Source organism: Oryzias latipes, chromosome 20 (genome assembly GCF_002234675.1).
Source record: "Oryzias latipes chromosome 20, ASM223467v1".
In the NCBI taxonomy this organism is placed as follows: domain Eukaryota; kingdom Metazoa; phylum Chordata; class Actinopteri; order Beloniformes; family Adrianichthyidae; genus Oryzias; species Oryzias latipes.
In genome coordinates this window covers 12362888-12384753 of record NC_019878.2, presented here as the reverse complement: position 1 = coordinate 12384753, position 21866 = coordinate 12362888, and the positions used below count along the sequence as shown (strand labels likewise).

The window sequence follows — 21866 nt, the reverse complement described above, 5'->3', positions numbered from 1 at the left end:
TGGCACGTCTTACTTTGAAAAACATCCTTCAGAGCCGTTTGGGCTCCTTCACAGAGCCAGAGGTGATAAAAAGTTCCTCTCCTGGTAAGCCGGGGCAGCACCATCTCAGGTTCAGCCGGTACCATCCCTGATAGAGTCCTCTCCAGCCAAGGTAGCCCAGCGCTCCTCCCAGCTGTTGGGACGGCCAGTTGGGGAAGTTTGCAAGCAAGCAGAGAAGCAAGAACATCCACATGATGAGCAGGACCACACAGAGAAGGAAGAGGATTCTTATCGGAGCTCCAGGTGACCTCTGCTGGCGTTTCTCGTGGGATAAGTGTCGGCCGAAGACGGAAATCTCCTCCAGGAGGAGCAAGCAGCACAAACAGAGAATCAGCACGTTCTGGGACACTTCATAACCCCTCCAAAGTAGATTTGCTCTAAGGCAGGAGGCTTTGGTTTGGTCTTCATGCAGCAGCAGGGGAGGCTGTGCTGCTGCAGCAGGGCTCTGGACATCCTGGGCGGGGGGCATGGGTTCATAACAGCTCCCCGCTGCGTCCTCCAGCAGGGTGAGGAGGCGTCGAGTCCCCCACCAGAGCAAACCTGCCAGCCCTATCCGAGAGAAGTGGCGGAGGGAAACCGGGACGGATCGACAAGCAGAGAAGGAGAGGAGGAGGACGAAGGAGCCGGTAAGGATGCAGGTCCAGCCCCAAGTGGATCTGAGGAACTTCCTGGAGAGGGGAGGGAGGTGACCAGACATTTTTATATTTATATTTCAGACGTAGTCAAAAATACAAAAACTTTTCAATGTTATTCAATTCTTTTAAACGGCTTGTTGCAATCATCTATCTGGTTATGAAATATGATGCGGGTGTTCTGTCACGTTAGAGGATTGTCCGCTCATTTGCTCCACAAGTGATTATCAGCAGCCGGCATCTCCAGGAATAAAAAAACAAAGACAATATTTTAGTATGTCTGTTTATGGTAATGATAAATATGTGCCATGATTAGTAAGGGCACACAAATGCATTAAATTAAAAATGAATTAATCTGCTCCTATAATCTGTAAATCCAATAATTTCCTGTTAGAGTTGAGTATGAGTGGGAGTATCCAGGCTACTAAATCAGGTTTGATTCAGGTCAATACATCTGTACATTTAATTTACAGTCAGACACAATTCCATAAAATATTGATGGATTTTTCCTATTTTTACTTTAAGATAAATTTCTTTGGTTATGAAGAACAGTTTTCCATAATTAATAGGGGTGTAATGATTTAATAGATTAATCTCTTTCTATTCCCATGAACCAACCAGATCGATCTGTCTGAGTCAAAACCTAAAGACGACCAAGTGCATCACAGTGGATAACATATGACTGACTATGAATGACTATGTCTGACTGCAAAAAATGATGGGTCCATCATTCCAGTCCAATGTGTGGAAACACTTCGAATTTAGCAAAGACGTGACCATACAATGTGCTAGAATGTTCAGATAATGTTCCCTTTGGATTATTTTAATATGGAAAAACAACAGTGGGCTGAGCTTTATGAAACTAAATTGTGAATGGATTTGTCATTAATTCTTGTTAACCTGTTTGTGTACATATTTAATTTATACTTGATTATGTTAAAGAAATCCAAGGAATGGGGAAAACGTCACCTTTCCTGTTCAGTAGCAGGTTTTTATCTCTGAGTCACACTGGTTGAAGTTTTGGCTAAAGATGTCCAGGATCCATTTTAGGTCAGTGAATCATATCGTCAACCACAAATTGATATATATATGGTATCATTGCTAAAATGATTCGTTACACCTCTATTTCAAACAGGATACATTGTTTTTGTTTGATACATTGCATTTCCCAAATAAAGGTTTATTGAAATAATTGGCTTTTTATAATTAAAAACATTGATTATATTCTATTTAAAAGAAAAATTTAATGCCGTAAATTAACATAAATTATATAACATTACTAAACTTTTATGTGGTTTTCTTTAATCAGAACTCAGTAACAAACAGGCCTCACCTGTAAAGGAAATGGTTGCTGTTCGCAAAGATGTTGTGCTTGGATACCCAGAAACTCAGCAAAGGTCCAAAGAGGACCAGGCCAGACAGCACCAGGTGGAAATGTCTTCGGACCAGGTTGCTCCCTAAAATCCTGGCTAGTAGGTTGGTAAGCATCTGCAGAGCTGCATCCAGAGGTCTGAGGAGGAATCTGCCTGACACCTTCAGCTCTGTAGCTATCATGTGAAACCTTTCCAGCTCTGAGACGAGGCCCTTCCAGGAGTTTCCAGTCTTTGGATCCATTTTTTTTTTTTTAAATAATCTGTGTTTTTAGCTAGAGAGCCCTGCTAATGTTTGCCCTCCTGCCTTTTGTCTGCCAAAAGGCACATGAGCTCCACTCCCAGAGGCAGGCATGCAGCAGAGCGCATAGTTTTTAAAAATACTCCCCCCTCTGTCCCCTTTACCCTCAAACCCCCTCCTTGTTCACAACAGGCTGAAAGAGGAAACCGACTGTTTCAGCAAATGAGCTCATTATGTTTGAATGATCCAAATGTAATTATCAATGACTTCCATTGACAGTCTAGCTCAAATCTATGAATTTAAATTTAGATCGAAGCCTCCTTCACACATTTATGTTTATTCACCCCTTCACAATAAAAGTCTTTCATGTAAAGAGAAATTGTTCCGACAGAACCTTTGGCTTCCCTCCTGATAGCAGCTGCTGGAGCCAAACCGAATTTAACTTGGAAACTGCTGCCAGGCTACATTTGGATCTGAACAGCTGCTTTTCTCGCAGCACTTCTCATTTCCAGGTTCTTTCCTCCTCTCCTAACTTCATCTGACTCAAACATAACCGGGTCTTAAAGCAGCAGGTTTTCTTGATAATCAGGTTTAGAGTCAGTGAGACCAGCAGGTGTAAAGGGAATTTCAGTGTAATTTTAGAGCCTTTGCTGCAGTGTCTACGATGCCCTTCAAACCACCTTGCTGTAGCTGTAGCCAATTGTCTGAACTACAGCGACCATAAGTCATGTTTTAACCTTGGTGTGTGTGCTTAACATCTGAAAAACACACAGAGATTTGTCATTGTGACGCATTCGGAGAAAGATTCCTTTTATTGTTACTGTAAAACAGCAGTCAGAAAGAGAATCATTAGAAACACCTGAAAATTGCATACAGATGTCTTCATTGCGCACATCTGCAGTCCTGAACTGAACGTGTTAATATACAAATCTTTAAAACAGATCATTGGCTTTCATTGGCCAACACAAAACAAAAAATATATAATAAAGTTTTTTTCAGAATCAAAAATACAACCAGCAGGTACATTTTCCAGCAGTGAGCTGTCGGACACACTGTGAGTTTAAGTTGAATGGGGCATTGCCGTTGGGGAATTAGACAACCAGAAAACAAAATTCTATTATACTTTGTCTCAAAGTGGGAGTTTAAAATAAGAGAGCACCTAAAATAGGGCACTTTTTTGTCTTACTTATAACAGCAGAGTCAAAACTGATCCACTGACAACTACCTAAACACACTCCCTGACGCACATACCATTAAAAGGCTAAACATGTGTACAGATTTCTCTCAGGATCCCCGCACTTTCTGACATTTACTGGATCTAACGAAGCGTTTAATTTCCACAGCTTTCAGCATGAAGCATTTTAGGCCAGAGGCTGCGGTTGGGTTGAGCTGCGAGGGACAACCTGGAGTTTCCCTCAGTGCTCTCCTCTGCGCTGGACAAAGAGCCACACTGTCCAAATGAATACTTCACAGCCATGCTTAACGTGGACTGGACTTAATAATACCCAGAATTACATTTTAAAAAGTATTATACATCTCTCACGGTCGCTCTGAGCTTAAAAGCGTCAGAAAACCGACTTAAGCTTCGTCCCCGTCTATTGTGATGTCACATCCCCTTCTTCGTCTCGTTGCTCCTCTTCTACTGTCGGTTGTGCTCCCGCTCTCGGTCCTCCTCTAGGGGATGGGTCTGCCTGTGCTCCCACATTCGCACCGCGCCGTCCCACTGCAGACGACCATTACAGACAGTGAGTCATGGGAACTGACCTGCAGCTGAACCTTCCTTAACTCAGAAATACCTCTTATTTTGAAAATATTTGCAGCTACTTAAATAATTTACTGTCTAATGTTCAGTCTGTGCACCGAGGCGTTTGAAATGGTGCCGGTTGATGCTGCATGTAATGTTTAACACGAAGAAAAGACTAAGATTTAAAACATAAAAGACTAAAATTAGGTTTTCTATTATTTTGAAAGTGCATCTATCCAGAAACGCCATGCGTAGAGATCACTCAATCCCCCAAATTTAACACACACAGCTTACTTATAGTTTTTATTTTGAAATGTCAAGGATAATAATTAGACACTTGAAATACTAATTATTTTGCTAATTGGGGCAGTCAAACAGCAAATAGCTAATCTAAATATGGAACTAAATTCATCCAAATATTAAAAGAAATAAAAAAATTACAATTACCATGTGATCAATACCAATCTTTTACTTTTTTTTTTAAATAAAGTGATTCTATTTGTGAAAAGCACTTTTTAAATAATATTACTAACTGTTTAAAAAGCTTAAAACCCATAATTTATATTTTATTATTAAAATGAAATTTATTTTCCTTTTTATTCCTTATTTTTTCCTTTTTACTTTCTGGAATTTTTGTTTTTTGAGATGATTTCCTGCAGAAGCCTCATACTTATAGACAAGATCTGAAAAAAATCCAGTTTAATTGAACGTTTTTTTATTTTTTGACTGAATTAAGGGCCACTGAAGCTCAGTGCTGCCCCGATGTAATGTAATTTGTACTTTTTTTCCTTCTGTGTTGTGTTTTAACTTGCCCTAAATGGACTATGACATTCTATTATGTTGTTTACTTTTTTCTGAATATGCGACTGAAATGACACTTTCTGGAATTTTGTTGTGCATGTAACATGTGACAATGACAGGAACGCTTATTCTATTCCATTTCTTAAAAGATACTCACAGAGCTGCTGATGATGCTGGCCTCATACGGGTGCCAGCTGACGTCCCGCACGCACGCGTCATGACCCAACAGCCTGGAAACCACGGCTCCGCTCAGCACGTCATAAACTGGACACACACCAGCGTTCAAACACTTTCAACTCTTCAAAATAAAAGCATCCGGTCTACACGTACAGTATTTACATTTAGAGACTTACTGATGATTTTGCCGGTGGAGCAGCCCGAGTAAATGTATCTCTGACCGGTGCTGAACTCCGGAGAGAAGCGGCAGCGGATGAGGGTGTGGAGAACGCCGTGTCCACGGTACGTCATCACCGAAGTGTCACCTGTCAGTTTGTGCTTCTTTAGAGCTGTGAGAAAAAGCAAATACAAAAAACACGACAATGTTCAAGGACGATGGGGGGAAACACATTTAAGAAAACAATTCCAGTCATTAAGACAGGTTTTCTCACACTAAGATCATTTTTCTGTTGAATAAAATTCTAGGTTAGACAAAAAAAAGACAATGTTTCTTGAAAAAGGGTCTTTTTACTTTCTTAAGATTCAGTTTTTGTAGTGCCGGCTGCAAGAACAAGACCCTCTTTAAAGGTGGAAGAATTCAAGCAGATGTTTGAAGGAGAAAACCCCCAAAACAAGCTGCTAAAAACACATGAAACTAGCTGACACTCGCTTGCTAGCAGTCACTGCACATGGACAGTTACCTACTACTGGTAGGTAAAATTTGCATTTTGTTCAAAAGATTTTATTGCATCAGAAAGGAACGTCTGGCCCACTGATTGTAGCACCTACATTACAGCTACAGGCTTTTTCCAGCTGCATTTTTTCAACTGCTCCCCATTCACAGCAATTTTAAACAAGAAATACTCAGTAATGCAGAGTTTAGCTTATTCTTATTATATGTCCTCCATCAGAAAAATGCCACCAGAACATGTTAAAAATGTTATTTTCATTGGAGTGAGCCTTTAAAATATCTCTAATTAGTGTATAGACTGTGACTGTGCTGTGACTCATGCATGCTCTAAAAACACAACATAATTAGTGTTTGCAGCCACAGTAACAAACGAGAAGCATGGGTACGTTATATGCAGCCTGAAAGCCATGTCATCAGGAGGGCTGCTTCAACTCCAATCCCTCTGCTTCAACTCCAATCCCTCCGTCTCCCTCCTCACCTCTCTGGGGAACCTGCTGCCAGCGGTAATCCCAGTTCTGCTGGGTGACGGCCAGGCGGGAGGCAGCCAGCCCCTCTTTGGGTGAGAACTTCCTGACATCCCACAGCTTGATGGACTGGTCCTTGGAGTTGCTGATTAGATAGCGCGCATCCCCCTGGCACAACCGGGAGGAAAGAATAATAAAGAAAACGAAGCGCACTTTCACACCGACATTCCAGACGAATTGCGCTCGGCTAAAAATACACACTCCTCAACCGATCGCTTTGTGAGAGGAAATTTCTCACAGATGGATTAAACCAAAACACGCATACCTTGCTGTGGATGAAGGTGATGCCATCTCGATGGCCAGCCAGCTGTCCGACGGGCTGCGGTCGGTCTTCTCGTAGCGTCCTCCTGTCCCACACCTTGCACAGAGCGTCGTCGCTGCCAGAGAAGAGCAGCTGGGACGAAGAGTCGGCGAACGCCACCGCATTCACGTCGTCTTCGTGGGCGTCAATCTAAGAGCGGCAGGTGCAAAACACAGGGAGGTCTGTGGTAATGAATTTCTTTCTTGCTTTGTCTAGTCAGACATGCGCAAACACACATGCAAAATGGGAGGGAGAGAGTCTGAAAGACAGTAGGACAAATATGAAGCAGATGGTGGAGATCAATGGCTGACTGGTACACAGAGGGTGGCTGAGGGGGGAGGAGGAGGAGGAGGAGAGGCGGGTTTAAACATGACTGCCTCTCTGCAGGGTGGGGCTGCTCCCTTTGATGCTACGCTTTAAACAAAACTCCACATCAGCGTCCTCTTTCTAATTTAGCTAAAGGTGCCACTAAGCCCAATAATTGAAGCTTCTGTGAGGATTATGGAGACCAGGGTTCATCTAAGGACAACATACCTTTATCGCATCGGATTTCAGCTCCAATAATCCTGTACGTCACACTCCTTTTTTCCTTTTTAATTTGTTACATTTGACAAACGAAGGCTACGTTTTTCTGTTTGATTAACCCAATCAACAAAAAAAAGGCTGCAAATTTCTAATCCAAGGGGTGAGTTTTTAAACAATCGTCCGGTACCGTTCCATAGCGGAGGACAAAAAACCACGACCTACATTTTTCCCATTTTATGCAGTTTTATTTGGGAAAACGACTGGATGCCCCACTACATCAGACTCATTCTTGACCCAGGTTAAGTCGCTAGGTCATGTTTCGAAAATACATTCACTACTTTCTTAAATCGGCTGTGTGGACCGCTAGATTGAAATCCCCAAGATGGCAATGTAAAAAAGAATCGAACGTGTTCTTTTTACAGAAAGGAGCCAGTGAAGAAACAGAAGAAATCTGCATTTAACGTTAAAAACGAAGAGTCTTTGCTCCAAATATGGATAGTTGTTCCCACACACTATAATAATAATAATTAATAATATTCAGCAACCAACTGTCTGAAGTCATGAGGAACAGTGGGTTCATGTTTATTATTATTTTTAGTAAAACTGACACTGTTGGGTTTTTTTTTTTGCTTCCATTTTGTCAGTAATCTGTATCACATTTGAAAAGTTCCTACTTGAAATCTAGTGTTCAATTAAAGTTTAAAACAAATGCAGATATTTCCCAGAGGATGAAGACAAACTTTACCTCGAAAGTTTAGAGAAACTGGGAGCTAAATTAAAGACAGGCCATGAAAATATTGTCTGACATGTAAGTAATCGTGGCCTGAAAAAGGTTGTAGACCTCGTCTCTATGAGCTCAACAAATGTGAATTTTCTCGAGTTGTATTGAAAAGTAGGAAGTACTACGGGGCCAAAACACACTGATTTTTGAAGAAAAAAGATGGGAAACTATGCACAAGAATCCAACCTTCAGCGTCCGTCTGTTCTGTTCCAGATCAAAAACGTAAAGGCAGCCATCATTTGCTCTGGAAAAAGGAAGGAAACAAATCCAGAATGAAAACATTGGCGTTAAAAATGTTCAGCGTTTCTATTAAATAACCTGTTTGACTTGTGCGAACAGAAAGCGTTGGAAGCCTTCGGTCCTTGTCAATCATAAAAGCAAATGCTACTCACCCGCCCAGAATCTCTTTGCCATCTGTTGACGCTGTCAGTGAGAACACACAGAACCTCCTCTCATCTGGACTACAAAGCACAAACACACAAAATCTGATGATGCAGTAAAAGCACAGTCAGTGACTCACAACCACACTGCCTATGATACACCACCCAAGGTTAAGAAGCTGCACGCGGACACATCACCTCCCTAGCAGTTACTCTTAGGAATGCTGTGAGTTTGGTGGTGGTGCACATATTGTTTTTGAGACAAACACAGCATGAATGACGGCATCAAACATCCATGTGGGAATGAAAAGGTGGGAGGAGGGATGGCTGGTAAGGAATGATAGATTACCTGCTCCACAATTTTATAAGTTACTATGAGGGAAATACTAACTTGAGGTCCAGGGCGGTGTGGTTTTCACTGTCTCCATCTATACTGCACAAATGAACTGTGGGAGGAAGAAACAAACCAGAGAGAACTCATCAGAAACAGGTCATTGGTTCAGCCTTAGTCAACTCTAAATGTGTTTGTTTTTTTGCCTTTCTTCTCTCCTGAGAAGTTAATCTAAACCTTAGACACATCACTGCTATTTTAATGGCATATTTGTGTCTTAAAAAGCAATATTCCCATATTTTTACTTGTTATTGATTCTCTTCACAGCAACACCCAATGTCTTCCACACTCAACAGGTCTACAGATGGCTGCAAACTATGCAACAAAGACTTCAAATGAGCTCTCAGAACATGTGAAGGAGGCTCCAAGAAAACATAAAAACTTTAATAAAACACCAAAAAAAAAAGGATAAATGCACAAAAATCATTCTACAGAAGATCCTTGTTGAAGAAATCAAACTCCTTCACATCATCCAGCTGAGTGGGCAGCTGAGCTGAGTACTCATTACTGTGGAGTCTCCACCTGGAAGAAGGTCTTACGTATGCAACACCATCTATAAACATAGAATAAAAACCTGCTAATTGCCCTTCAGGAGGCAATCAAGATTTCCTGATGAAAGCTTTGGGATTTTTAAATTTCCACTCCAATCATCTTTTGATCTATTTTCAAAGTCCCAGTAGTCTTTTAATTATGATTTGGATGTTTTTAGCCTAAACCAATAAACCGTGTCGTATTCGAGGACAAAGTTTCTACTGAGCAGCATAGATCATTAGAAATTTGCCTCTGAGTTGTAGCCAGGACTGTTGGCACGGACCAATCCCGCCCCCCTTCCCATCACCTACAATTGAGCTCTCTGTTTACACGCTGTCCTCTTACATGCTCTGCTAGCTTACAGCCCCTCACAACCCCAACCTAACATTACTGGCACAGAAAAATGGCGAGCAATATTGGCGCTATCCAGCCTCACAGTTTTGAGCCAGCTCATACGAGAAAAACAAAGACGTCCGTGGTTCTGCATTGATCTATTTGTCTGCAAGTAGATGCATCAGAATCCAGTGGAGCAGGAAGCTTGAGGCCCATTCATATTTTCTACCTCACTAATAGGAGGTTTTTCAAGTCTGTTCCAGATTCAAACTTTTTGAATACAGAAATACATATAAATGCCATTTTAAGCTTAATGTTCTTAACACATCATGAGAAAAAAGACACAAGAACATTTTAAAAACAACAAAAACACAATTTTTATCAGATTGGCTCTTTAAACCGTTTAGATTAAGTAAACTAAACGGTTCAGAATCAGGCTGACGTTTTTTAAATATATTTTTATAAACCCTTCCTACTGTTTATTTTTGTACTTGATCCCAGATTGATTTCTGACCATTTATGACTTAAAAAAAACATCTGTAAGGCTTGAAAGAGCTCACAAAGCTAAAACCTTCCAGTTATTTTATTTAATTTCTTTACCCCATTTGTCAATGAACCGATAGTTTATACTTTTGTACTTTCTAAAATGTTGTGCATAGCAAGAACAGAGCTGTGTGTGTAAATGTTCTTTTCTGACCCACTCTCATCTCAGCCGAGTGTAAATGTGCCAGACTTTTCCTGCTGTTCTGCGTTTACCGTGTCACAAGGTCAAGAGAAACGGTTTGTGCAAAGAGATTTTAATGATTTGCATGTTTTAGTACCGCTCTGTCTAGCTTCCCGTTAGCTCCATCTGCTCTGTGCAGACCGACAAAGCGAGACCTCGACTGAACGCCAAAACATGCTCGGTTGGTATCTTGAGCAAAGTAGACGGCTGCTTCTGGGACGTTTTTGAAATACACTACTTCTGGTGAAACCATGCTGATCAGCTAGATAGGAGCAGTTCCTAAAAAGAATCGGATAAATGACCCATGCTTCACCAGTTTTTAAAGATCTGCCTCATTTGAACATTTAGTGAAAATCCAGTGACGGAGACCAAAGACTGCAGCAGAAAGCACTTTTACCGAACTCTAACAGATGTGTGGCGACATGTTGGGAGAAGGTAAATAATCTAAACAAACAATCCGCACATTTCTGTGCCCTGAGAATCAGTTGCACATGAAGAAGCCTTTTTCAACGTGAGGTATTTTATAGGTTTGCGGGTCTTACTGTAGTCAGACCAGCTGGAGTACAGCACATGTCGAGCATCGGGAGTGAAGCAGACGTCCAGTACGCTCCAACCCACGTCCCGCGCCCTCACCGTCCGCTGAAGATGGAAGCGGCCTTTGCTTGTGTCGTACAAACGAATGACCTGGTCTGCAAAAAAAAGTCAACAAAACAAGTCAATTCAACAAAGGATTTTTTTAACAAAGAAAAAATAACTTTTAGTAATTCATTTAAAAACTTTGATCATTTCTTACTTTAAATCCTTTGCTAACATTCAATTATCAACACTCACAAATGGTAAATAATTGGAATTTAAACACAGGGTTTGTCTCTTCTCATCTCTTTTGAAAGCAGAGTGTCAGCAAACTTTGTTGTGCAGATATAAAAAACAACAACAAAGTTTTCCTAATCTCCACCCTTTAAAGTTAATTTCCAATCGTCTTTTGATCTAATTTAAAAGCATTTCCAGTGTTTTTTTAATTATGATTTTGACGTTTTGAGCCAAAATTTAAAAAATTGTATTGTTTTCTTGGACATAGTTTCTGCAGAGCGGCAGGAGTTCATTAGAAATTCGCCCGTTACAAACTTTTTCAAACTGCTTTTTTCCCCCATCTGCTCCTGATTCACAACGATTTGAATAAATAACTCAAAATTGCAATTTTAAGTTTAATTTCTTTATATATATTTGTCCTCAATCATCAGATAAATGCCACAAAAACATGGTAAAAACACCAAACAAACTATTTTCATCTGAGTGTGTCTTTAAGTAGGAAAGCAGGATTACCAACAAGCATGTTTTGCCCCATTTGTCATTATAAGGTGAAAAATAACAGTAAAAAGAGGCAATAAGTTGGATGCCATGAGTTTTACCTTGGCAGGCAGAGAGGAACAGGTTGCCATCTTCACTGTAAACTCCACAAAAGGCTTTCTGCTGGTACGTATCCTTATGGGACACGTGGTTTGGCAGGAAACTATGAGGAATCAAAAAGGTCACAATCATCATATCGTCAGAAGGAACTGAACTGTCTAACAAGAAAGTGCATGACAGAAAATGGTGATTCAAGCTCTAATTTGCCCAGTTTACTTGCATGTTAGCTGTAAAATATACTTACTGTGTTCGTATACGGCTGCACTCTCCATGAGAAAAACTAGAACCTCGACAACGGCCTTGTTCCCTCTGTGCACAGAAACGATTAACTAATATTGGTTTCAAACCAGAATAAAACTATATCAACATGTCATCTGGAATATGGAGGAAATCAAAGTTGTGACAAAAAAAGACAAAAGCTCTTAAAACCTCTGTTAGCATGTAGGTGAAGCTGTGACGGCTTTTCAAGGACGACGAGGCAGTAGCAAGCAGGATCTGTGTTCGGATCTCGCTGCTGTCGATTTCATGTGTGTCCGGCTGGGTGTCCACTATCAGGAAAGAACCAACAAACTGAAGTAGGTGCACAAATATGACCCCAAACTCTTCAAACGGACTATTAACAGACAATAACTACCAAAGAAAAGACAATGTTAGAAAAGACATGTTAACAACCATACAAACTACACAAAAACATGACTTTTCTTGTGATCAAGTTTTTACACTGATCCTTAAAATACTGCAATTGCCTTACAAAATGTAAAAGCATGGAACAGCACACGTTTATGATTAGACTTCAAAAACATTTTAATTAAAATGGCATATGACACACAAGTTAAAAACATTTTTTTCAACGTTTTTAATTTAAAAAAGTTATATTATATTATATTGGATTATCACTTGAAGCTATGTTTATATTAATATAATCTAGTCCAAAATAAATGTAGACAATAATAATTTTGGAGCAACACAATTTTGCTAGAAGACTAGCAAAAATTGAACTTCTAGTCAGTCTATCTGGTTGACTTTTACATAGAATGTCCATTGTCACAAACATATGCAGGTTTAGGATAATCAAAACGCCAGGAGAAAGTTACCTGGTGGATTGTAGCGGTCACCCAGACGTCCATCCCAGGCCCCTTCGCTTTCATCGTCAGAGTCCGAGTGTGACTGGACCAACTGAAGCCCTGTGGCTCCGCTGCCATGGACCAGCCTAACCTGGCCCCTGCACACACCAAACAAATCCTCACTAAAAAGCCAAAAATCTCAACCGTATACTGTATTTAGACCGTCTAACGTTGCTACAGCCAGGCTGCTATCAAAAATTTGTGTCAGCAAAAAAGATAAACTAAAGTAAAGAGAACTGTGGCTGAGGTCAAAGAGTCAAAAAGTCAAACAGCAGTGAGTGTAATGTTGATTTTAGTGCAACCACCTTCTTTTGACTTGCTGCAAGCAGACGGACGAACACTAGCTTGCTCAAAAGGATTTTGAATTAACCGAAGTATTTATTCAATGCGCGATTCTCATGGATGAATTATGGAATTACTGAGAGGCGTCACATCACATAATGCTCAAAGTATTTGCTGACTTGGAAAAAACATAACGACAGTAGAAGCTTTCCCTGCTCCGGCAGCCGTTGTACATGAGTTAGGAACCCCTTATAAGCACAAACATTCCAGGAAATTCCTTTCCATGCCGCTCATAATGAATTTTAACAACTCCAGAGGAACCAACTCCAAAAAATTACAACAAAATACACAAGGATTGTGCATTGTTATTGTATTTACACAAAAACAGTTTGGTCTGATTTGGAAGAAATTATAATTGCATAATTAAATGTAAAATCTGAATTAATATTTTTGATGTCATTTAATGCTTTTTGGTATGTCAAAAAGTGTATTTTTTTTGTTCTGTTGTTTATTATTTGGGAGAAATTCCAAATCCACAAGTGTAAATGGTCCAATTCCCAACCTTGTTTTTATGTATCCCATCATATTACAGAATGATAGATCACATGCAAATTATGAAGGCTGCGAGAACATTTTATTTTTTAAGGGAAGTGTATTTTTGTGTATATATTGAATAAGATATTGTAAATATCAGAACTGTAGATGTTGATAGCTGATGTGCAGGTAGCACAGTATGTGCAGTGTTTTCTTTAACCAATTGTCTTGTATCTAGTACCTAATAAAGTTCGTTTAAAAAAAGAATTTCGTTTTTGTTGTTTGTTCACAATTTGAATCCAAACCTTTATTATCCAGGGAAATGTTTACATATTCACGCGACCTTACAAAACTGATTAGAAGGGGTAAAAGTGTACAATTGTTGTTTAAATTAATGAGAACTAGCTCAGAATGATTAAAATGTCACCTTCTCAATAGATAAGCCAGCACTTCAGCTAAATCGACGTCCTCCTCCGAAGCAGACTGTCCTTCTTCTCCCTGTTGCCTGTCGGCCGTCCTGCGGCCTCGGCTGCTGCTCTGATTCGGTTCTGCTGCTTCGGACTGCTCTGCTGGGTTGCCACTGGAAGAACCTCTTCCACCAGACATCCCAGAACTAGACTGAGAGCCCATAAACCCCGAGGGCCTAGCACAGAAAAATACAATAGGGAGAAGAGGCGGTATTTTTTACCTCACCTGAGCCTCAGCCAGGTGAGGCGTTAAAGGAAGATTCAGTGAAAATACTAAACTAACAACGTAACTGACTTCATATTTACTCACGTATACGTAGTTTGTGACTTTTACAACAAAATGTGTGGTCTATCAAACAAAGTGAGGAGCGTATTGGTGCTGTGCGTTCTTCATCGCGGTTAGGCTGTGTTGAGCTAGCTGAACTGCTAACATTCTGACGAAAACATTAGCTACCTTTGACAGTCTTCGTGACAGCTCGGTTCTCAGTCGTATCGACCCGAACTGGACGGTTTACTATTTCTAAGAAGTCAGCCTGGTCTGTCACACATGACTTGTAAGACTGGAAGTTGCTCTACACAGGTTTCGATCAGTTGACTAGCAGGGCTAGTCCGTGAATCGCCATGTTGTTTACTAAAGTGTGAAAAAAAACTGCGCGTGCCCCCTAGACTTTCACCGTCACGTGATTCGCTCGCAGAGATTTGCTCTGACCTACATTCAGGTTGACAGTTAAAGACATTTATTTCTACTTTAAAAACGTAGAGCCATATGTTTTAGCCTATGTTGAAATGTGTGTTTATTTGAAGCATATATGAGACATATCTTTATTTAAAATGTCAACCAAACAAAATATGTTCTGTCTAGGATTCCCGTATTTCTAAGGGGTACTTTGCTCAACTTCATTTGTCTTAATGTAAAAAACATAAAAATAAATATAATATAGAATAGAAAACGTCTTTAAAATATGTTTTAAACGATATTTCCTTACAGTTCAATAAAAAATGTTTTTTAATTTTTTTAATTTCCTGTTCTAAATCTTAAGAAAACAATGGAGAAAAGTTTGCTCTCTGTAAACTCATTCCTTCTTATTTTTATGTTTTCATTTTTTTCCCACTTCCAAAAAAAAAAAAAAACAAGCAAGCAAAAAAAACAACAACAAATAAATACTAGCACAACCATACTTGACAGCTTTTGAGAAGTTCACTAATTAGGATTGGTACAGTATTTTGCTATAGAATTTAAATTCATTTTCATTGTTTTTTAACCAAAATCCCCTTTATTACTCTGTTTCAATTACCTGAACACTTACTGATGTATAAATACTGCCAAAACCTTCTATATCTCCTAAAGCTTTCAGAACTACCTCTGTATATAAATATAATGTGCAAATAAAGATAACTTGTTCTGGTTGGACAAGAAAAATTCTGAAGCTAAATGTTTAACATTGGGTGCATTAAAAAGTAAAGTGGAAAAACTGTACATGGCATTTGTAAAATTACAAATGTTACGTGTCTTTTAAGGTTTTTTTGTTTGTTCGTTTTTTATGTCTGTTTTAGATTAAACGAATCCACAAAAAAGAAATCACAATATAAAACACAATATTTAGAAATCGGAAAGAATTGTTCAATCATTGACGCATAAAGAAAGTTCAAGATCAGCAAAAAATAAACAAAAAGTGGCATATGTGGACGACATATTTTTTCACAAAAGCTGGATTCTGCAGATAAACAAAGTGTCTTGCTTCACAATTTCACATACACAAATGTTACTTACACATGTTCTTTAATTACACAGCTTTATTTGACTGTTTTGCTCTATTTGAACGTAGGTTTTGGTTTACAAAAATAATAAATCAAATCAATCTTAGAAAAGCCATTTTAGTTAATCAAATTCATACATTTATCTTTTAATGCACCTTTTTTCAGAAGTTTCTAATGAAAGTTTACTTTTTTACTGTTTAAATCTCTGGTTAATCAAAAATATTTTGTTGATGTCAAAACTTTTTTTTCCTTTAAAATCGATTGATGTCCGTGCAAAATGTGTTGGGTGGTAAATTAAATTGACACACAAACTTGTGACTTTCTTCTAAAGATCAATTTAATCTAAATGGTCTTTAACTTTCTGTTTGGAAAATGATAAAATAATTTTCAAACTGAGAGGGTTTAAAACAATTTAGTATTTTGGCAGAAATACCCAGCTTTAGTAGCAAATTACTACATTTAAAAAATATTAACTTCCGTCAAAATCTGTTGATGTACGCGTCCATGAAAACAAAATAGTGAAACGGGCAATGCAAAGTGAGTTTTGTAAAATAATAATATCATGCAAAAGTAGAACAACAAAGCTAATTTTAAATTCTAATTGAAAAAAATGCGTACCATTTCTGTACATTTTCATTTCCTGGTCTGAAGGGGACATACAAAAAATGCAAAGCTGCAACAATATTAGCTTTTTATAAAGGGATTAGCTTTTTATAAAGGGATTAGCTGTATTCTGCTTAACCAGAACCCTCTAGATAAGCTGTGTTGGTATTGAATCAATGGTTTTGTCTGACTTGAGGTTTAGTCATCCTGATATCTAGAGAAAATTAAAAAATATAAAAAGTCACACAGGTGTTTGTCCTTTTAATGATAGGTTAGCCAGCTCAAGTGGTGAAAATGCTGAGATATGTAAAAATGTAGCTATGTCGAGTGTAATCTGTGTCACTTCTCCCTGCCAGTCACCTTCACCTGACATTCAAAGCTTAAAACTTACGTTTTTTTCATTTGTGCGTCTTACAAATCAATAAATATAGGATAGGCACAAAACTGGTAAACTTAACTTAGTGTACTTGCGCCATAAGGCAAAAACTTCTGATGTGATACAACACTTTGGTTAACTAAAATGACTATTACTGCATTCTAAATTAAGCTACAGTTTATCATATATGTTGTTGCAGTTTTCCCGTCATCTTGGATTTCACTCGCCCTCATGTAGCTACCAAAAGTTTCTCTTCTCTCTCCCACTATCTATGAAAGAATTTCACAGTTTGTGAGGTTTTCAAAGTAAGATTTTGTGCTAAGATGCTGTGGAAATGACTAATGTTGATTCGCTACAAATTGTGTCTATTTTAATCTGAAGTGGTGTCAAACCATGTATAAATGGTACAAATTCAGGTATTACTCAACATGAACACAAGCCAGAAACACTGTCACATTGTTTTTTTGGTCAAGTATATCAAGTATCTTTTTGGTTCCAGGAATAATTGCTGTAAATGCAACAAAACAAAATTTTATTAGGATTCATTTAGTTCCACACCAATTACAAGTCATTTATAGTAGTTCTAAACACTAAATGGGAGAATTGATAAATGAAAATTTAAAGCTGAATGAAATCTAACATTGGTGAGTAAATGTTTACCAATATCATACATATTTAATGTACACTTTAAATATAAATTAAGATAATGCTTTATTGATCCCTTATTGTGGAAATTCACTCTCACTTCTCAGGTTTTAAGATGCATGGGGAAAAAGTGTTTTAAATAAAAACGAAAATATTAAATTTTTAACAGAAGTACAAAAAAAATCAAATACATAGAGATCAACGGTATATAGACCAGATAAATTGTAATTATAGGAGGTAATATGGAGTCTGACTGTCTGAATACCTTTAAATTCTTAATATTGTTGGCCTTGGCTTCTATCAAAGATCGACCATCATAAACGGTGCTACTCTTCGTTATACTTCATGCACACACAAATAAACACAGAGTAGGAACAAGTTACATTTACTCAGTTGTATTTAAGTAACTTTAGGTAAAAATTGTATTCTTAAGAGGAAGTTTTCTGCAGCATAATTGCTTTTCGACTCATAGATGTATGATGATAAACAGTGGGCTGTTTCTGTCTTGTAATTTATTTTGCATGAAACACTAAAACCATTTATTTCAAGGGTGCATGACAATATCAGTAATGGCATATAGCTGGACTAAGAGGTAAACATTTGCACAAACCAGGAAAAAGTAATTCTGCTTTGGCCGTACAACCAAACTGAACACAGCAGTGAAACAAACTTGTTGGAAAGAGGTCACCTTGTTTGTAATGTTTGCAAAGCAGCAGCAAAATGTCCCAAATGTTTTATCACTGCATTTCACCGCAAGCCTATATCTGTTTTAGTAAGTCAAATATTGCAGAAAGTTCTTTTTTTATTATTTACTTGTTTTAAAAGTTCTAATAAAGTTCAATTTAAACTATAAACTTTTACTCAGTATTTAAGTATTTTTGTTCCTAGATACTTTTGTATTCTTACTCAGAATTATTTGAATGACTAATTTTAACTTCTATTTGAGTTTTTTTTTTTCTTTTTAATTAATGTTACTTTTACTACAGAACCCTTTTTGGATCAACTACCTGCCTCTAAAGCTAAGTTTAAATATGTATTTTCCATCTGGAAAGAAAGCCAGATCTCCGTATTGTGTCACACAACATTTGTACAAGTTCCATTTCAAATACTCACTAAGAGAAAGAAACTGTTCCTGGCACATATCCCAAAAATTACACTTGATAACTTTACTGCATCCACTTTTAAATCTACTGCAGAGGTTGCATGAAATCCTTTACATAACTGGGCTCAAATTCACTGTTAGGAGCCTACATCATATCATTTCTGTGAGTCCGGTTGCAGATACATTTTTTGTACTTGCCTACCTTTAAGAAAAGTACAGTTAAATATAATAAAATAAACACGAGAACACATTTAAAGGAGCAATAACTGAAACAATAAACAGTCAGAAACACAGGTTTATTAATTAGAATTTTGTTCATCTTAAAGTGACCAGACAACCCACAGTGATGCACAGTAAGATGTCGTTTAACACCAAGTTAAACAGTCATAACAGCTTGAATCTTATTCCTGAGGAATCACTATATCAGATTAACTGAGATGTTCTTTCCCATAGAAGAGTTTTCAAATTCAGTTATCTTAGGTTAATTTATTTACCAAACATACATTTCACATTTTTAATGATTAACCAAAGCTAATAATTATTTAGTGCATAATGTTTACAAAACATGTGCACTTAGAAGCTTTGCGTAGTGCTCTGGGTGATATCTTTTAAGATAAACATTCATTTTTCCTTCCACTCGCTCATCCCCATTAAGGCCTGCAAAAAAAGAAGAAGACACAAGTCACTAGTTAGGAGAACATCATATCACAGATAACCACGGTGGAACTGGTGAGCGTCATGATCAGTTTGAAGGCCATGAGCTCACCCAGTTTTTGAGCGGCATTTCTGATCTTCTCTTGAGCAGAATGCACATCACCTCCTTCTGGTATGAGGACCTCTATCTCTCCCACGTGATAACCAAAGTCAGCCTGGTCCAGATCTATCTGCACCCCCTCCTCTAAAGTGAATGACCGGCGCACTGTTGTAAACTCTGCAAAGCATACCAGATTGAGTTGTCTCAGCCACAGCTCATCTTCCTGTAAGGAGGCGGTCTCTGTGTCTCGGTCTCCACATGTGCCTTTTATGACCTTCTTCACTCTCTGCTGAATTTCAGGCAGATTGGTTATCTCCTTGTACTGGGTACACAGCTTTGCTGCCAGAGATTGCTCTTCGCTCGGCTCTCCTGTTGAGATCGGGCACTTCAACTCCCAGCATCCTTTCCGTTTGCGCAGCCAGAAATCTCTCAAAGTCAGCTCAAACCCAGGAGAGTCAAAATACTGGTCCTGAAACTCACGCTGGCCAATGCAAACTGTGGAAAAATGAAAATAATTACACGCAAAAAAGCATAAATGGAAAAAATACTGATAAGACAAAAAAATTATAAAATGTCCTCATTTACAATTGACAGATAAGTTGTTTTACTGTAGTTACACAGCTGTTAGTATCTTTAAGCATTGGAAAAGATTCCATGTCTAAGAGGTAATTAATCGATTTTCAAAACCATTTTTTAAACAGAAAATAAATGTAGTAATTATTACTATTAAAAGAGTACAAACCTCCAATCTTCTCAAGTATTTTTAGGGTGTCTTCACTGCATAAAAATTTTCTTTCCACTTCCACACTCATCTGAAATCACAAGATCAGTAATAAGAAAAGTAATCTGATAAAAATTACACACATGATGACTTCAAACAAGCAGGGCTTACAGTGAAGATTTATAAAAAAAAATACAGCTTATTTATAAAGATATAAAAAAATGTAATATGTTCTTGGAGCATTTTCTCATCACTGTTATATTTTATGAAAAGAACATATTATGTTGTGAAAATTAAGATTAAAACTAAGCTTTTGAGTATTTCTTTATTCAAATCGTGAATCGGGAGCAGACCCAAACAGTTTGAAAAAGCTTGTAGTGGTTCCATACAAACCACAATCATCAGGCCAAAATCTCCCTGCACCATTCCAATGAATCCACTTGCAGACAAATAGATCCATGTACGTCTTTGTTTTTCTCGTCTGAGCTGGAATCTGGCTCAAAACTGTAAGGCTGGATGGCTCCAATATTGTTCACACATTTTTTTTTTTTTTTTGCACCGCTAATGCTAGGTTGTGGTGGTGAGGGGCTGTAAGCTTGTGGTAGAGAGAGTAAACACAGGATTAATGTGTAGGCTTACTCCACACCAACAGTCCCGCCCCCAGCTGAGGCATATTTCTAATGAACGACTGCCGGTCTGCAGAAACTATGTCCTAGAAAGCAACACAGGTTTTTTGATTTTGGTTAAAAATGGCATAATCATAATTAAAAGACCACTAAGAACGCTTTTCCATTAGATCAAAAGATGACTGGAGTGACACTTTAAAGTACTGTACTTTGATGTGTGTCACTAATTTAAACTAAGATTAGCGGTACACCCAAGTGTGGTAATTGTTGTTCAAAACCAAGAAATAAAAAGGAAAAAAACAACAACAGGTTCTGCAACCCTTGAGAGGCACAGATGCAATGAAGCCCATAGATTCTTATTTCTATAGTTTGAATATGCAAGAACTAAATACATCCAGGTAGCAACATAGCTATGCATGAATTGATCCTAATAAACCCATTTGATCTATTTACCCAGTTTAAACACATAAACATAGCAAAGAAAGCTGAGGGACTTTGTGTTTTTATAAATAAACTATTTATTATAGATAAAATCTTTGATTTTACATGTCATATTTGTAGGTAACATGTATTTATGGTTTAGCAGCATGGCTGACTGTGTAAGTTTGGCATATTTTTTTTGTATCTATTTCTTCTAAGAGGTTTTTTTTTTACTATGTCACAACAGTTCAATGTATTGCTTGATATTTTACACTACTTCAGTTTCAATTAGCAATAAACCGAAACTGACAACAAATGAATCTGTATCTGCAACTGAGTGGGTGCGCATTTTCTCTTTACCGAACTAGCTTTTAAATAAAATACAAATAGGAAATAATAGCGGTTTTTATCTGTGTTCTTCGATCGGCAGAAATCGCTATTAATTTGGCGAATAAATTAACAAATCACTGCTTTTTTTAACAGAACCTAAAATTTAAGATGTGAAATATAAAGTGTTGTGCACAAATTATAAAAAGCTTGAGCCTTACGAGACTTACGTTGTGTCGCATGAGGCTTGAACGTAAAGTAAATAAACAAAAAAACGAGATTTGAGCAAAATAAACATTTTGAAATTATTATCTATTTTTGCACATACCTTCACATTTGATGCCTTTATTTGTTTTAATCCAATTTATTAAGTATTAAACTTTAAAAACTGAGCGACAGGATGAAACACCGAGCTGCTCCCACGGCAGGAACTTTAATTTTGAACAGGCATAATGAAGGGGCACCTATAAGGGCATTCGGGATAATCACTTCCTGCCCTAGCAACGCAGAAGCCTACAGATGGTGCAATTCTAATCCGCACCGCTTCATAAATATG

General features: G+C 38.0%; 3 protein-coding genes across 4 annotated transcripts; all 3 read right to left on the bottom strand.

The window, feature by feature from the left end:
- Positions 1–3: 3 nt before the first annotated feature.
- Positions 4–2420, bottom strand: LOC101157894 (fat storage-inducing transmembrane protein 1). The gene is made up of 2 exons (XM_004081211.4): positions 2005–2420; positions 4–707 (listed from the first exon to the last, which is right to left on the bottom strand). Exons 1-2 carry the CDS (start codon positions 2283–2285, stop codon positions 29–31), a joined length of 960 nt encoding a protein of 319 aa, XP_004081259.1. The 5' UTR covers positions 2286–2420; the 3' UTR covers positions 4–28.
- A 642-nt stretch (positions 2421–3062) lies between these two features.
- dcaf11 (DDB1 and CUL4 associated factor 11) lies at positions 3063–14626 on the bottom strand. Of its 2 annotated transcripts, none has more exons than XM_004080954.4 (15): positions 14433–14626; positions 13939–14154; positions 12666–12793; positions 12001–12119; positions 11816–11880; positions 11574–11674; positions 10707–10853; positions 8577–8631; positions 8198–8266; positions 7992–8049; positions 6464–6649; positions 6153–6306; positions 5181–5333; positions 4985–5091; positions 3063–4005 (listed from the first exon to the last, which is right to left on the bottom strand). In XM_004080954.4, exons 2-15 carry the CDS (start codon positions 14139–14141, stop codon positions 3922–3924), a joined length of 1629 nt encoding a protein of 542 aa, XP_004081002.1. In that variant the 5' UTR covers positions 14142–14154; positions 14433–14626; the 3' UTR covers positions 3063–3921. The 2 variants fall into 2 exon arrangements, with proteins under 2 accessions (XP_004081002.1, XP_011487106.1); XM_011488804.3 differs by having other exon boundaries at positions 14289–14439.
- Positions 14627–18739: 4113 nt separating this feature from the next.
- thtpa (thiamine triphosphatase) lies at positions 18740–21765 on the bottom strand. Its single transcript, XM_011488802.3, has 4 exons — positions 21639–21765; positions 19959–20028; positions 19229–19711; positions 18740–19119 (listed from the first exon to the last, which is right to left on the bottom strand). Exons 2-4 carry the CDS (start codon positions 20026–20028, stop codon positions 19019–19021), a joined length of 654 nt encoding a protein of 217 aa, XP_011487104.1. The 5' UTR covers positions 21639–21765; the 3' UTR covers positions 18740–19018.
- Between the last annotated feature and the right edge of the window lie 101 nt (positions 21766–21866).